This window comes from Sarcophilus harrisii, chromosome 4 (assembly GCF_902635505.1).
Source record: "Sarcophilus harrisii chromosome 4, mSarHar1.11, whole genome shotgun sequence".
NCBI lineage: Eukaryota > Metazoa > Chordata > Mammalia > Dasyuromorphia > Dasyuridae > Sarcophilus > Sarcophilus harrisii.
In genome coordinates, this window is record NC_045429.1 from 132706379 (window position 1) to 132722013 (window position 15635).

General features: G+C 38.4%; 1 protein-coding gene across 4 annotated transcripts in view; it reads right to left on the reverse strand.

Moving 5' to 3' along the window:
* The window catches only part of TMEM181 (transmembrane protein 181), a 101738-nt gene that overhangs the window by 18673 nt on the left and 67430 nt on the right, over positions 1 to 15635 (reverse strand). For all 4 annotated transcript variants that reach the window (XM_031937557.1, XM_031937554.1, XM_031937556.1 and 1 more), the window contains 3 exons: positions 11443 to 11562; positions 8105 to 8185; positions 322 to 421 (listed from right to left, as the gene is read on the reverse strand). In XM_031937557.1, coding sequence (XP_031793417.1) covers positions 322 to 421; positions 8105 to 8185; positions 11443 to 11562 — 301 coding nt within the window. The remainder of the gene's footprint in view (positions 1 to 321; positions 422 to 8104; positions 8186 to 11442; positions 11563 to 15635) is intronic.

A 15635-nucleotide genomic window follows, 5' to 3' on the forward strand; every position in this document is an offset into this window, starting at 1 on the left:
CAGCAAAAAATCTTAGAACTGCTGTGTCTGTAGCTCTTCCAAATTTTAACTACCAAAAATGCCACTCATTTGTTAAGGATAATGACTATCAGCTACATGTTGGGCTAAACATGAACCACTACAAGGCAACACATCAGGGATTCAGGCTGGGTAACCATAAGATGAACATCTTATTTCTGAGCCCATGAGTTGGTATTGGAAAGATGAGAGATTAACTGACCTCTAAGGGCCCTTCCAATGCTACATTTTAGGATGATAGGTTCTATGAGATTTGTTAAAGTAAGTCATAAAAATGGGGGAGAAGGGGAGAAAGGTACCCACCATTATAGAGCAGTAGCAGGGGCAACAATATGGACATCCATTTCTGTTCAATTCCCCAGTCTCTCATGGAGAATTTCCGGAGGGAATGTGCAAACAGGCACTGTAAACCAGACGAACAGTTCAGGTTAACTGCTAAAAACAGACACATCTCTGTTCACATCAGTCATGGTGCTCATTACAGCTGTCATTCTTTTCTGAGAGGCATGGTGCCCTATTATTGTTCTAGCCTCCTGAATCAATCGATGGTTTGAGTGTCAGGGTAAGACCTCACTGAGTTTGGTCCTGCAATAAATGAAACACTGTCATCCCCTGGAGTAACCAAATGACAATGGAGATAAGATGGCAAAATTATTGCTAATGGGACCCCCTAACATGACAGGGCATAAATGGCTATCATAAGGGACACAGATAGAATCTGAAATATAACAAACAAATCACTCAGAACAAAATAATCATCCCTCACCACCTCCCTCCTGAGGCAGGCCGATATCATTATTCCTGACTCAGAGATGGAAGAGGCAAAGAAAGGAGGAAGGGCTATGTTCAAAAGCTTAGATACTAAATGGCAGGGCCAGTTTTACATGGTACTGCTTAACTAACTGAGCCACTTTGTCTCCCAAGACAGTTATCTGCAGGGTTCCCTAAACAGCTCTCATGAAAAAGAAACATCAGGGCTACTACAGGAAAAACTTCAATGAATCTGCCTTAGTTTAGCGATTTTCAAAATGCCTCCTTGAAAAAATCTCCAAATTCTCAAAGAATTGACAAAGCTATCCTACCCGTACTACTTTTAAAGAGCAGTGTCTTATAATATGTTGGTCCCACTGACTTTAACAAGGCTGAACCTATACTATCTCCCACAATGCCAACAGAATCAATGAAAATGGATGATCTACTGGCTTTGTGAATGAGCAAACTAAGCTGTTATCAAAGTAGCTCACTTGTTGGAAAGAATGAGAATTTTGTTATGAAGCAAACTTTTTTTTAAAACTATAATTTTGTAAAAATAGAGCTGATACTGACCAATAAGGAGAAACTAGTTGTTGAAGTAGAAGTGGTAGGAATCTTGGGTAAAATAATTATGTCATCTTGGGGTTTGGGATGGAGAAGGAAAGGAAAGCTAGGCATAATTTAATACATATCCAATATGTTATTAGAAGAGATTTTGAAACAGTCATTGAAATATCCAGAGAAAGGACAGAGAGGATCCTGTGGCCTACGTGGATGATCATCAACTAAATCAGATTTAAAAAAAAAGTATAGATTCTGGAAGCTGGGATAAATGACTGAGGATTGGCCTTAATGAAAGAATGATTGCATAAAGATGATGACAAAAGCATTTAGGTTCAAAATGGCCTGAGAAGGGCAAATCATGTCACTTAAGTGGATCTGTAATCTCCCTAATTCAGGAACTCCATTTTAGGATACAGATCAAAATCCAAGTCATTAGTATCTCAAAAGTCTGCTGCAACCAAGGCTTTCTTGCTTCCTCTTGATATCATGAAAGTATTATGCAACATTGCTGCCATGTAACTAATCCATTTTCTCTTTCTATCCTACTTAATGATATAAATTAGTCTTGTTCTCCAGAGTTCCTCATTGATTATTTTGGATCCTGCTCATACCCACCACATCCTTCACTGCCCTTTGTGTAATGTTAGTTTTTAATTCTTTAGGAATAATTACATTCCATGTCTAGCTGCAATGTTGTAATGCCAATAGAATGTTGGTATTAAAAAGATAAGACTTCTACTTTAATGACAAGCTAAGAATCATTAAGGAAGCTTTGCAATTTCTTGAGAGCAATCCAGTCTATTCTCCTCCCTCTCCAACTTTGGATCCAACTCGCTGTCCATTTGTACTATTTATTCCATACATATCTACTGATGGACAAACTTCATGGTGCACCTATCCAAATGAATGTTGAAATGTGGGCAACATTCTTCATTAATTCAGTCTTTCCTGTGTGGATGAACAAGCTAAACTCCTCTGATACAAAGAAAAAAGAGAAACAGTCTCTCTTCTCAAGGAGCTTATAATAGATAGATAGATCGATCAATCCAGCACAATTACCACTCACAATTAAGAATCTCTGGAGGACTCCACCATCCATAAGGAATCCCTCTACTATTTGGATTCTGCATTGAGTCTCCTCCATTATAGTGGTGAATATCTTTAGCAAGTATACATTTACCTGTTTATTGTTCATCTGATGCTTATTATCAGAATAATGTTGAATAGGGTTCTTTCTGGGTTTATATTTTCAAAGAAATCTTAAATATTGTTTATGTACAAGATACCTTGCTGTCAAAGAGCCTATATCAGATGGTATTTTATTTTCCCAAATCAAATGCCTAAGAAAAAAATGCTTTTTAATCATAACAAATAAGTACATTAGGACTTCATATTCATCTCCCTTTTTTAGTTAATTATTAAATAGTTACAATATGGTTCCTTGTTGAATTCTGCTTAGGAAGCCCTGCTTATGAATAATCCTCATTGAAGATGCCTTATGGTTGTACAGAAGACTCATAGATTTTGTATAGATGGGAAAGGAGGCATAGTAATTAGCAGCCATAGTCTTCTTTAGTGCCCCCTTTTTTCCTTCCTATATTAATCAGGTCTGCATCCTTTCATCCTCTGAGACTTCATGTATCAGTCCTTTGATGCTTTCACAACTGCTCAATCTCCAGCACAGATCTTTTGTCTCTCTATTTAGTCCAGTTCAGCTATTTCCCCCCATTTTTGTTCTCTGCAATGCCAGTTCTATTCCTTCTATAAGTATGTGAATTACTGTGATATCTGGATCCAAATGTGGCATTTCCATGGTCTTTGATGGGAGAAAACAGTTTGTTAAAATGACTTTTGCAAATCTTTTCCTTTTGTTTGAAGTCCTTTTATATCCTTGAATTCTCTTGGGATAATTTTATTTAACTGAATATCTAGTCAAGCTTTCTTTAAATTGTCTTTACAATGAAGGGTTTTTTCTCTGCTACGAGATGAGATGGTGCTGCTCAAAAAAACATTTCTTTCCTTCAAAAGCTCTTACCAAAAAAGTTTATTTTTTATCTCAGTGATGTTTACCCATCTTTCTCAGTTTGACAAGAAAGCACTCAAGTATTTTCTGAGATCTTTTGTTCTCCTTTGTTCTGGCAATTAATTTACATTTTTCTACGTGAAAAATGAACCTAAGCTGTGAAGACTGAGTATTTTAAAATCAGCCGGAGTCAGGAATTCAGGTTAGGGGAAAATCGTCAGTCTTTATTCTCAGTGAAGAAAGATTGGAGGTGGAAGAGAATTGGCGATAGCAATGTGTGCAGCTGAGTCAAGAAGCTAGCTGGATCAGCAGCCACACGACCAGCAGCTAGGAGTATGGAACCTAGGCCAATCTCTCCCAGCTTCTCTTCCTGTCTCTCTGTCTCTACCCACTAAAATCGTCATTTCCTATACAACACATCAGGACTTGCACAGAGAGTGGGCAGGGACCATTCTTTATCCAATCATGTATATTAATAGAGTATAGCCCAATTACTATTTAGCCTCACGTACTTGGGACCCTCAGTGCATCAACTCAAACCTCAGCCCATTACACTAAGCTAAGTAAAGTTTAAGTTAAGTTAGGGACAAGAGGAAGACAGAAGAATGTGATAAACTCCCAGATTAAGGTAAATAGGACAGTGATAATGGAGTTAAAACAGAATTAATTCAATTCTTACTCCATTTCTGTTTTCTTTACTAAATTAAATGAATGATTTTTAGACTCCCAGAAAGAATTAAACAACATTGGTTAAAAGAAAAATGAAATTCAAGAGAAGTGAGGAAATGGAGTTATCTAATTGTCCTCAAGGAGTTCAAGTCACAGACCTGGACAAGTTACATCCCAGAGTACTAAAAAAAACCTTGAAGAATAGTGTTAGGAAGTCTTTTTTTGGTGGGTTTCAAGCTCAATAGGAAACAATGCAATAAATTAGCTCTCCACAAAAAGCTAATGTCATCTTGGGCAGCATCAACAGAAGCATAGTGTTGGTCCACAGCCAGGTAGTCCCAAATACTTTGCCTTTATTTGGTGATATCTTAGATCCCATAAGACCAAGGGTTCAGGGATAAGGGAGATCTTGCAGTTTGTCTAGAGCAACCACCTCATGCTAAAACTAAGGAAATAGAAAGCCAAAGAAGTTAGTTAAGTGATTTGCTCAAGGTCACACAGGAAGATGTGGCAGGGATGGATCGAAAGCTCTGACTCCTCAAATAGTGCTCCTTCCATCACTAAGTCCCATATACGAACCAATGTCTGAGATAAAACAGATTTCAGAAATCCTCTAATCCAGCCTTTTCACTTGAGAATAAAGGAAATAAATATGCATAGAGGAGACTTAACTAAAATCCTACAGCAAGTCAGAAATAGAGCTTGGGACTGGGAGCTAGCTCACCAAATGACACTACACTATGCAGCCTCTCTAGAGTAGATACTATCTTAAAAAAATATATGGTTATGTCACTTTTAAAGAGTAGCTTTTGGCTAAGAAGATACATTTGTATTCTTAGTTTAAAATTTTTTATTATAGTCAGCTAAATTGTAGAACCAATATGACTTATATTAAAAAAAAGTTAAAAAAAAAATGTATCTGTTAGCCTCAGGTTTCATTAATAGAAGTACAGTATCTGCAGCTAGGAAATAATAGTCCCCAAAGTACATCTTCATATATACAATGTTAAAACTAGAAGGGACCTCAGAAATCTAGTCTATTCTCCTTACATGAGAAGTATGGAAATCACTGTCTAAAAAAAAAGATCAAAAGTCTTACCTATGAAATATGGCATAGAAATGATATATTTAATGAAATTAAGAACTCAAAGACTATTAGAGTAATGGTTTATGTTTTGTTCTGCTTTCTAAAATGGTCTCTAATGATTTCCAAATGTGTGCTGATGTCAGTCAGAAATAAAACAAAATTGATTTCCAGTGGATTCTTATTTCTTACAATATAATTTCTAACTCACTCCATGTGTCTTTTAAGTATCCTTATGTGTGGACATGATTTTCAGTTCTTTTATCATCCTCATCAGCCAAAAAATAAGAATACTGGGCCCAGCTGTAAAGGCGATGTGAGAACACTTGGCTTTAAAGCCTACTTCATATACTTACTAGTGGTGGATCATGGAAAGTCACTTATTATATTAAAGCCTCAGTTTTTCATCCATAAAATGAAGTTAATAATGGCTATACTACCTGCCTTGCAGCCCTGTTGAAAGAACTTCTGAAACCTTAAAGTGCTCTACAAGCCTGATTATGATGATGTTCTGGCTTGTCAATGTCCTCTTCAAAATGTACCACCCATGACTGAAGATATGCTCTGCCCCCAAAACTGGGGGGATGGTCACTTAGCATCTATACCTGCCCAGGCCCTGGTTTATGGCCCAGACACAAACAAAAAGGCAAAAGCGATCGCTTCTGACAGAGAAGGCATCAGGGACAATGCTGCGTTCCTAGAATTATGCCTATAACACGCTGTAGAAGTGAGGACTTGATCAGAAGCTCAATCTCTCTTGTACACATCCTCAACTCCCAAACAACTACTATCAAATGAGTTCTTTAATGAGGAGATATCCAACATCATAGAGTCCATCACATACTCACATGGGACCTTTGGGTTTTTTCCAACTCTTAAGACTATTTTAGAATGAGAAAGAACCTTAGAGACTGCAGAACCAAAGAACCATAGATTTAAAGATGAAAGAGACCTAGAAGCCATTAAACACATCCCCCTCATTTTAAGGAAACTGAGGTTAAAAGAGTTTAAGTGACTAGCCCAGAATCATACAACTGATAAATATCAGAGGCAGGATTTGAACACAGATGTTCCTGTCTCCCAATCCAGCATTCAACCATTCTACCATACTGTCTCTCTTCAAGAGCCCCTCATGGATATCACCAGAGCAGTGAAGTGAAATGGATCTGAAGTCCAGGGCCTCAGATTCCCAATCTGATATTCCTTCCATTACATCATGTTGCCCACTTTTAAAGAACTTTATGAATATCCCTTGTCTACCATGTTTAGTGGCATCTGAAGGCACATCCACTACTACTAGATGTGTTTAGGGAATGATCCCTGCTGCTCATCCTGTATCAGAGAAAAAAATAATAAAGACTGAAAGACCTCATTTGCAACCTCTTGCAATGTTATTGGGTCAGGGAATATCATTCCACTAGAAGGAATATATTCCTTTCCATTTGTTGTGTGTTTACTTCTTAAAGAATAGGTCATTATGCTCACCTGTTACTTCCAGATTCAGATTCCTAGAAATATTGTTTGTGTTTCCTATGTGGTTTTTGACTTAGTGTAATGTACGGGTTAGCTTTCTGGAGGTCCTCTGGATGGGCCTTGATCTCAGCAGAATAGACACCATGAGGATGGTCAGGAATAGAGTCTAAAGTCTTTATTGTCTTCTTCACAATCTGAGTCTGCCACAGTATGACCCAGTCTTGATCTTATTGGAGGAGTGCAGGAGGCAGGAGAGCCACCAGGAGGATGGTCTAAGATGAAATATCTTGTTTCTAGTCCTTTCAGCCCTCAAATACCTCAGTATGATTACATCATTACAGCACACTATGTATGTGTGAACTAGAGAACCATTATCTCATCAATCACACTGAGTTAACACCTTGTAAGTATCCTTGTTTCAAGTATACTTCTCCAGAGTTCCGGCCCTCTACAACTTAGGAAACAAATTTGGCAAAGAATTCTGCAATGCACACTTTCTAAAACTACCTTTCAATGCCTCATTTGCCATCCAAGTAAAGGAAAGAGTTTCTGGTTTAGGAATTCCTTTCAAATTTGCCAAACCGAAAGCCAAAATGTAGTAGATTCAGATTTGAATTACAGGCATAATTCTTGGAACGCTGCAATGTCTCTGATGCCTTCTCTGTCAGAAGCGATCGCTTTTGCCTTTTTGTTTGTGTCTGGGGCTTAAACCAGGGCCTGGGCAGGTGTAGATGCTAAATGACCATTCCCCCTCCCCCCCCCCCCCAATTTTGGGGGCAAAACATATCTCCACTCATGAGTGGTTGAATCTAATTATAAAATAATTAGGGGATGGGTTCTTAACCTTTTTTTTGTTTCATGGATCTTTGGCAGTTTGGTGAAGCCTACTGACAATTTCTCAGAATAATGTTTTAAAATACATAAAAACAAACTACATAATATTACAAAGGAAATGAATTAAATTGAAACTAGATATATTATGATTAAAAAACAAGTTCACAGAGCACAGATTAAGAACTCTTCCTACAGGAGACAGAGGTAGAAAATAAGGACTGGATCTGAGATTTCACTGTTAACAGAGAATTCCTGAATAAGGAATTCCCTCCACGAATGGAGATCAGCTCCTTTGGTGAAACTCACCATCTTAAAGAAAAATTAAATTAATTACCTGGAATCACACAAATAAAACATAATCAATGTAGAACTTGATCCAAATTCCTTTGGGCCATCTCTCTATCCAACATGTCATACTGTCTCTCCTAGAAATTATGGCCATATTAAGCCATAATCCTCACTAATAGAAACTGCATTACTCTTTACTTGAGAGTCTCTTTTCTTTGATAAGTTGCAGTTTGCTACCAAATACATATCAAATAATGAATTACAAAATACCATTTGGCAGAAGACTCTAAAGAATTTAGTTATACCTTTTTGTTCTTTTTTAAAAATCACTAATTATACTAATTCTATCTTTATTGGAAAAATTTTCAAATGCAGGCTTACAGAAAAGTAGTACTTACAGTGACCATGAATGTAAACACCACAAAAACAAATCGGAACCAAATTTCCATTTGTGAAAAGGATGGATTGTAAGTCCTCCACTGTAAAAGAAAAAAAAAAAAAGAAATTAACAATTTTAAACAGGTATTGCTGAAAATAATTCAAAAATGGTATTTCATTAGATCATAGACCTAGAACATGAAAGGTTTTCTAGATCATTTGGTCCAAACTTTCTTATTTTATGGAAACTGAGGCTCAGAAAGTTTAAACAATCTGTCTGAGATTGCAGTGTTAAATGGCAGTGCAGTCAGGTCAGGTCCTCTGACTCTAAATTCAGCATTCTTTCCACTGTACTACCCTAACTTTGGCAAATCAACTCTCATGTGGATGTGGCATTATTTAAATTTCCAAATACTAAGAGCATCTGTATGTCAAATATTTCACCAGAAAATGAACTCTCCCTGCCCTTTAAAGAAAATATTAACTAGTAAGCAATGGCCAAAAGCCTCAGTGTACTGCCATTTGGTGTAACAGAACAGAACTTCCTGATAAAGCTGCCTCCTTTTAGTTGCAATATCACAAAATACTATGGGAAAAAACAGAGGTCTTTTGTTACAGCAGAAATGCTACTGAAATTAGAGACCTTGCTAAACATGAAAATTACTGGCTTTCTTATGTATGGACATTTCATAGAAATGGGATATTACTGCATTATTTAGGCACCAGTGCAAAAGGCAGGACTGTAGCTAATTTTCTGTTTGATCACCAAATTTCTTTTCTTTCTTTCTTTTTTCTGGGGGGAGGGGTGATGATGGTGGTAGTGGTTGCAGATAAACCTATAATTTTCTCAATATAGTGAACTCTCAGTGAATACTGTCCTTTAACCTGCAGTTTATACTCCCAGAGTAGCCTGGGGCACCAAAAGGTTAAGTGACCTGCCCAAGGTCACACAGTCCCTATGTCAGAGGTAGACTCATCTCCCCGCTGACACTGATGCAAAATCACCTATTAATCACCAAGTGTCTATCCCAACCACAGATGTCAATTCTATCTGAATTAACAGCAGATGCATCTGAGCTATATAAACCCAAGGGCAGTAGTTATCTTTCTATAGTCATTACTCCTCACCAACACTTAGTAAAGAAGTGCTACCATTAACTACTATGGATTTTCTAGAAAGATGCTTAGTATCACATTTCTTACATAAAAAAAAAAAAGTCTCTAATCCAAAAAAGGGGAGGGGGAGAAATAGAGTCAGAAGCTTCCTATCTCAGAAGCAGGTAATCATACTGATGAGGTTTAGGTTTTGGATACTCTTTCATAGGGAACCAAATGATAAGGTCTAGATTTATAGTTATTTATCCCTTGGGAGAGGTCCCTCACTGAGGCAGAGTTGAAGGAGATTTTCTCTTTCAAGGATTTTCCATACGAGGGTAAAAAGTCCTGCTTTTGCATACTCAGTTTTAAGAGTAATAGTGCTGAAGCTATTTCCTCTCCAAGTAAGTGCTCACCTGATGGAGAGCTACAGGAAGGAAAAGGAAAAGAAAAGGAGAAAGAAAAAAGGCAGGGAAAAAAGTCAGGGAGCAATACTTCTGGTACTTGTCCTGGGAATTACACTTATGACACGTTTTAAGAAATATCATGCCTTCCTGGGTTTATCATCTCTTTTTCCCTTTATCCTAAACTTCAAGAATTTTTTCTTCTATCAAGAAGCAGCTTCTTTTGTGATGGGAGAAAACTAGTTGGTCTGAACCAGCTCCTCTAGGTTCAAGGGCACTGTACCTCAACTGAGTGTTTATTTGTGCCCCAATTCTAAGTAGGCTGCAAAATGAAAGTAACAACAGCTTGTTATCTGTGTTCACTTGGGCTGTGGGCACCAGAATATATCATCACAGCCCCATGGAATACAAATGAAGTCTAGCTTAGTTGCCCTAAGTCAGAGGGTATTAAAAATGGAAAGAACATATTTTATAGATGAACAAAGAGAGGCCCAAAAATGTTAAATAATTTGCATAGAATCATACAACTCATTAATATTAGAGTCAGAACAAGAACTTAGAAATAGTACTTTCTGTGTTAGAAATAGACTCTCTCCTTTTACTTTTGAACTTCAAAGATTATTTTAGAAACAATGAATTTTTTCCAAGGAATATTTAGATTTCAGAAAATCTGTGTTAAACTCTGAGAAGCTTCAATTTGCCAGCTCCAGTTTCAGAGTCCCAATGCTATTCAAAAACTATAGGAAAGTTTTCACTTTGTTCTTAAGGGAAGAGAATCAGTTCATTTCATTAGCCTGAAGATCCCTTTTGAAGTCAACGTTTTACTTCATATTTTGAGCCATTCTTCAACACCACAACCCTCAACAAAAATCTTTTTGGTCTAATTGTATTCTTCTGGGGCAAAGGAATCCCCTAACAGGATGAGTAGAAAACACCTCAAGGAATAAATAGGTTAATTGCTATGCATGGCTCTTCAAATGCTTTCATCTAACCTTCAGAAAGTCTGCCCTGAATAGGAAAGCCACAGAGCTACCAAGGGAGTCAATTATGCTTCCCTCTAGAGCTGCTGCCAATATGAGCTCAGAGCTTCTTGCAAATCAAATTCCTAATTTCCTCATTCAGAGATTTCAACGGGGAAATACCACAGTTTGAAGGGAAGTAAATAGATCTCAAAGGAATATCTAAAAAAAATCCACCATACCACATCATTCCTGCCTTCTGAACTCTAAACAACCCTCCCTCCTACCCAACCATTTCATCCTGGAACTTCCCACAGGACCTGGGGCCTGCTCACACTCCTCAGGAGCCCGGTCACCTTGAAAGATCATTCTGTAAGGCCCACTTCCTGTCTCACTTAGCAATGCCTCCGTTTTGTGCAGGGAAGCCCTGTTGCCCTTCGCTCCCCTCCTAGACCCACTCCTGGCTTTCAGACTTCACAAATCATGCTCTCTCTCATGCTGGGCACCCCAGGATTTCACTACCCCCCCCCCTACATACATCCCTCCCCTTTCAGCCCCCTTTGGTGCCTAGTCTTGGTTCTCTTCTTGTTTGTATTCATACCCCCAGCATTTAGTACTTACATGCCAAGTGCTTAATAAGTTTCCTTCCTCCTAAATTTACACCCCTACCCTGTCTTTCCCTTACCCAAAGCTTCCATTGCCAGTGCTGCGTCCTGAAAGCCTTGCTCGGTCCTTATCCAGGCCCTGAGAACTGAAAGTAATAGTAGCACTGACAGGCCAGAAAGTACCCCAAGCCCCGGATGCTTGTGGCTGGCTGGAATCAAACGGATTGCACACTGTCAACAGTTCTGCTCTACCAAAGGCCTCTCCAAGATGGAGCCGGGGGAGATGGGTACTTACTGTGAAGTTCACGTCTTTGATGTGGAGCTCCAGAGCTTTCATGTCCTCAAAGCCCACAATGACAGTGTACTGAGTGTAATTCAAATAGCCAAGATGAGCCACAATGATTTCAGCACATTTCTGCAAATAAAAAAAGAAGTCCTTCACCCAAGATCTACTTCATAGGTAAAGAGAAAGTTAGGTCTCAAAGAGAAGGCACAAGATCAGAACTGGACTGGCAGGAACAATCAGCAGCAGAGCGATGCCATTCAGTTGCCAGATGGCAGCAAAGTGGTGAAGTGGCTACAGAGCCAGGCTCAGGGTCAGTGAGAACCAAACTGAAATCCAACCTCAGCCATTGACTAGTTATGGAACTCAACTTGGGCAACTCAAGAAACCCGTTTGCCTCCATTTCCTCAACTGCAAAATGGTAATGACCACACTACCTCCCTCACCAAATGGGATAATGGTCACAAAGTGTCTGGCACATAGTAGATGTGTCTAAATGCTTATTCCTCTCCCTCTCTCCCATCCTGCATGATTACTGCATCTTCTTAAGTTTAAATTTTAGAAGAAAAAACAAAATGGGGAGGGAGGTTAAAGCTGCAAATGACAGCATTTACAGTTTCTTGAGACTCTAAAATGCATAAATAATAAAACAGATATTTAAAAATCATCAGGGGAATGTTTCAAGCAGAGGCTGGGAGAACAGTTGTCAGGGATAATGTTGAAGAGATTCATGTGTCAAGAAAGGGTCAGAATAGATTGATTCTAGGCTGAAAATAAAAATGCAGATGGGGAGTTTGGACTACAGACTTGTGATTTCATCCAAAACTCAGTGAGGAAACTCTCTCTCAACCAGTGCAAACCAATAACCATTCTAGAACTTCAAGGCTTAAGGAAGTGCCTAGACTGCTGAGATCTTAAGAGATTTTTATTCAGAGGCATAGAGCCAACATGCATCAGAACTTAGTCTTGACCTTAGACGTTCAGGTTTTCTTGAATGCAAAATCCACTCTTTATCCACCACCCCATGCTGTCTCTATACATTTCATATACAATTTTTATATTTAATATTAAATTATATATATATATATATATTTCATTAATGCACTAGAATGCGGAAGGACTGAAAATATATAATAGTTAATCAACAAACTATCACAATCAGTACTGTTAGCCTCAGCTTGACCTTTTCTCCTAAATGTATTTTGGCAATTATAAATTTCATTTAGTAACACGTCTGATGATTTTGTCTCCCTTATTAGGGAGACCATCTTGAATTCCCTGAGCTAAGCCATCCTATGTCTTGACCTGCATTAGATCACCTAGTTTTACCCAAAACAAAAGCTATATGAGCATGACCAGAATCTCTTGACTAAGCATTCTGGGGTATTTATTATGTTAAAATTAAGAATAAGAGTAATTCTTAGCCTCAATGTGTCTATAAACATATCTATTCCAGAATTCAGCAGGGGAGAGATTTAAAGCCAATAAGAAAAATGGAGTACTTAGTCAAGGATACTCACATCTATGGACAAAAAAAAGGGAGGTGGGGAAGAACAAACTGTGAATTGTTGTTCAAGTTGTTTCAGCCATGTCTGACTCTCTGTGATCTCAGTTGGGATTTTTTGGTAAAGACACCGAAGTGACTTGCCGTTCCCTTCTCTAGTTCATTTTACACAAAGTTCTGTGACTTGCCCAGGGTTACACAATGGTAAATATCTGAAGTCTAGTTTGAACTCAGGAAGATAAGTCTTCCAGATTCTAGGCCCAGCATTCCAACCACTGCTCCAGGCTGTGAATAGGAGTAGAATTAATTGTCCCTTTCACTCATAAGCAAAACCAGAGTCCCAGGCTATCCCGAGTAACAATAATTCCCTACTTATCTGAGGACTTAGTCTACCCAGGAGAACGAGAGAAGTAAAAAAAAGGTGGGAAAAGGTGATGGTGAGAAAAGCGTGATGGTGAGAGAGGCCCCAACTCTAAGAAAGTTCTGTGACTTCTCAAGGATACCCAGGAAATACATTCTGCTAGCTGTCTCTGAACATCAAAGCCTCAGTTCCTAACAAAGAGCAGAACCACCCCCTCAAAGTTCAGATAGCAGCAATTAACTTAGGTGATCAAAGCTTCCTCAAGCATGGTAACAAAGAGACCTAGAGAAGAAGTCCATGAGCTGGGAAACGCACAAAACCCCAGTAAAATGCTCTGTGTTTATCAAATGCTCATTCATTTGGGGGGCGGGGGGATAGGAGAGCAATGTGAGTGCAGGGAGTGAGGGAAGGCCAGTCCTACAAAGGCCCATTAAACTGGTGCTCTTTCTACTGCGCCCCAGGTGGGCAGGCATGAGAGGCAGCAGGCAGGCAGGAAAAAAGGAAGGATTTATTTTTATGCCGATCAGAATCAGACTGTGCTAATAATAAGTACTATACAAACACCTTCACTGAAATGGGACAATATCTATACAGAAGCACATCAAAATTAGAGAATGTGACACAGAATTAGAGAATATAACGTAACAGAATTTGGGAGAGTGCTTGGCTTAGAGTACTCCTGATGACAAACGTTTTCTGCTTTAACTTTGGACTCCTGGACAAACAAGAATGATGGATAGACTGGTCCAGAAACAAGCTATAGGAATAGAGGTTCTTTGTGAAGGGAAGGCCCATGCTGAGAGTCTCTTTGGATACTGAATCTTCAAGAGAGGAAACAGCATCTTGAAGTGAGACAATTTAACTGTCATTCGGTGATAGCAAACTGCCACAGCTAGAGAGAAAGTATGTAAGGCACCGAGGGAATTTACTAAGAGAACTTCTTTAATGAGGGAATCACTTAAAACTGAAACCATATTTTGAAAGAATAGAATTTGACTCATCCTATGGAGAAGACAAACCAGGGAAAATTTATCCTAAAAATATTTGGGAGATTACCTGTCATCTTGAGAGCTATGGCATCAGTATCTGTGGAGGAATCCACAGCCCAATTTGATGGTCAGAAGTAAGTTGTAATCTTTACATTGTTACACTGCTAATAAATTGTATAAGACAAAAATAATTATATTTATTTAAGATTATAAGAGTCTTAAAGGGCTCTCTTAAAGAGAAATAAAGTTTATTAAAAACAAAAGTGTATGTATGTTCAGAGCTAATTAATGGAAAGAAAGGTTGCCATTAGTTTTCCAATGTGTAAGTCATCCTTCCCAACTTCACACTGGCAAATTTATAGAGATGCTATTTACATCTTCCTGCTAGTAACTGAAAAAAAGGTCAACAAGTACAATATGCCTACCTCCTCATAACACTAGCAGTTAGGGAAAACATTTTCACAGTTAAAGGTTCTGATAAAGGCCTCATTTCCAAAATATATAGAGAATTGACTCTAATTTATAAGAAGTCAAGCCATTCTCCAACTGATAAATGGTCAAAGGATATGAACAGACAATTTTCAGATGATGAAATTCAAACTGTTTCTACTTTTATGAAAGAGTGTTCCAAATCACTATTGATCAGAGAAATGCAAATTAAGACAACTCTGAGATACCACTACACACCTCTCAGATTGGCTAAGATGACAGAAAAAAATAATGATGAATATTGGAGGGGATGTGGGAAAGCTGGGACATTGATGCATTGTTGGCAAAGTTATGAATGGATCCAACCATTCTGGAGAGCAATCTGGAATTATGCCCCAAAAGTTATCAAACTGTGCATACCCTTTGATCCAGCAGTGCTACTACTGGGCTTATACCCCAAAGAGATACTAAAGAAGGGAAAAGGACCTGTATGTGCCAAAATATTTGTGGCAGGTCTCTTTGTAGTGGCCAGAAACTGGAAAATGAATGGGTGCTCCTCAATTGGAGAAGAGTTGGGTAAATTGTGGTATATGAATGTTATGGAATATTATTGTTCTATAAGAAATGACCAGCAGGATGAATATAGAGAGGCTTGGAGAGACTTATATGAACTGATGCTAAGTGAAATGAGCAGAACCAGGAGATCATTATATACCTCAACAACGATACTGTATGAGGATGTATTCTGATGGAAGTGGATTTCTTCAACAAAGAGAAGATCTAACTCAGTTTCAATTGATCAATGATGGACAGAATCAACTACACCCAAAGAAAGAACACTGGGAAATGAATGTAAACTGTTTGCATTTTGGTTTTTTTCCCCGGGTTATTTTTACCTTCTGAATCCAATTCCCCCTGTGCA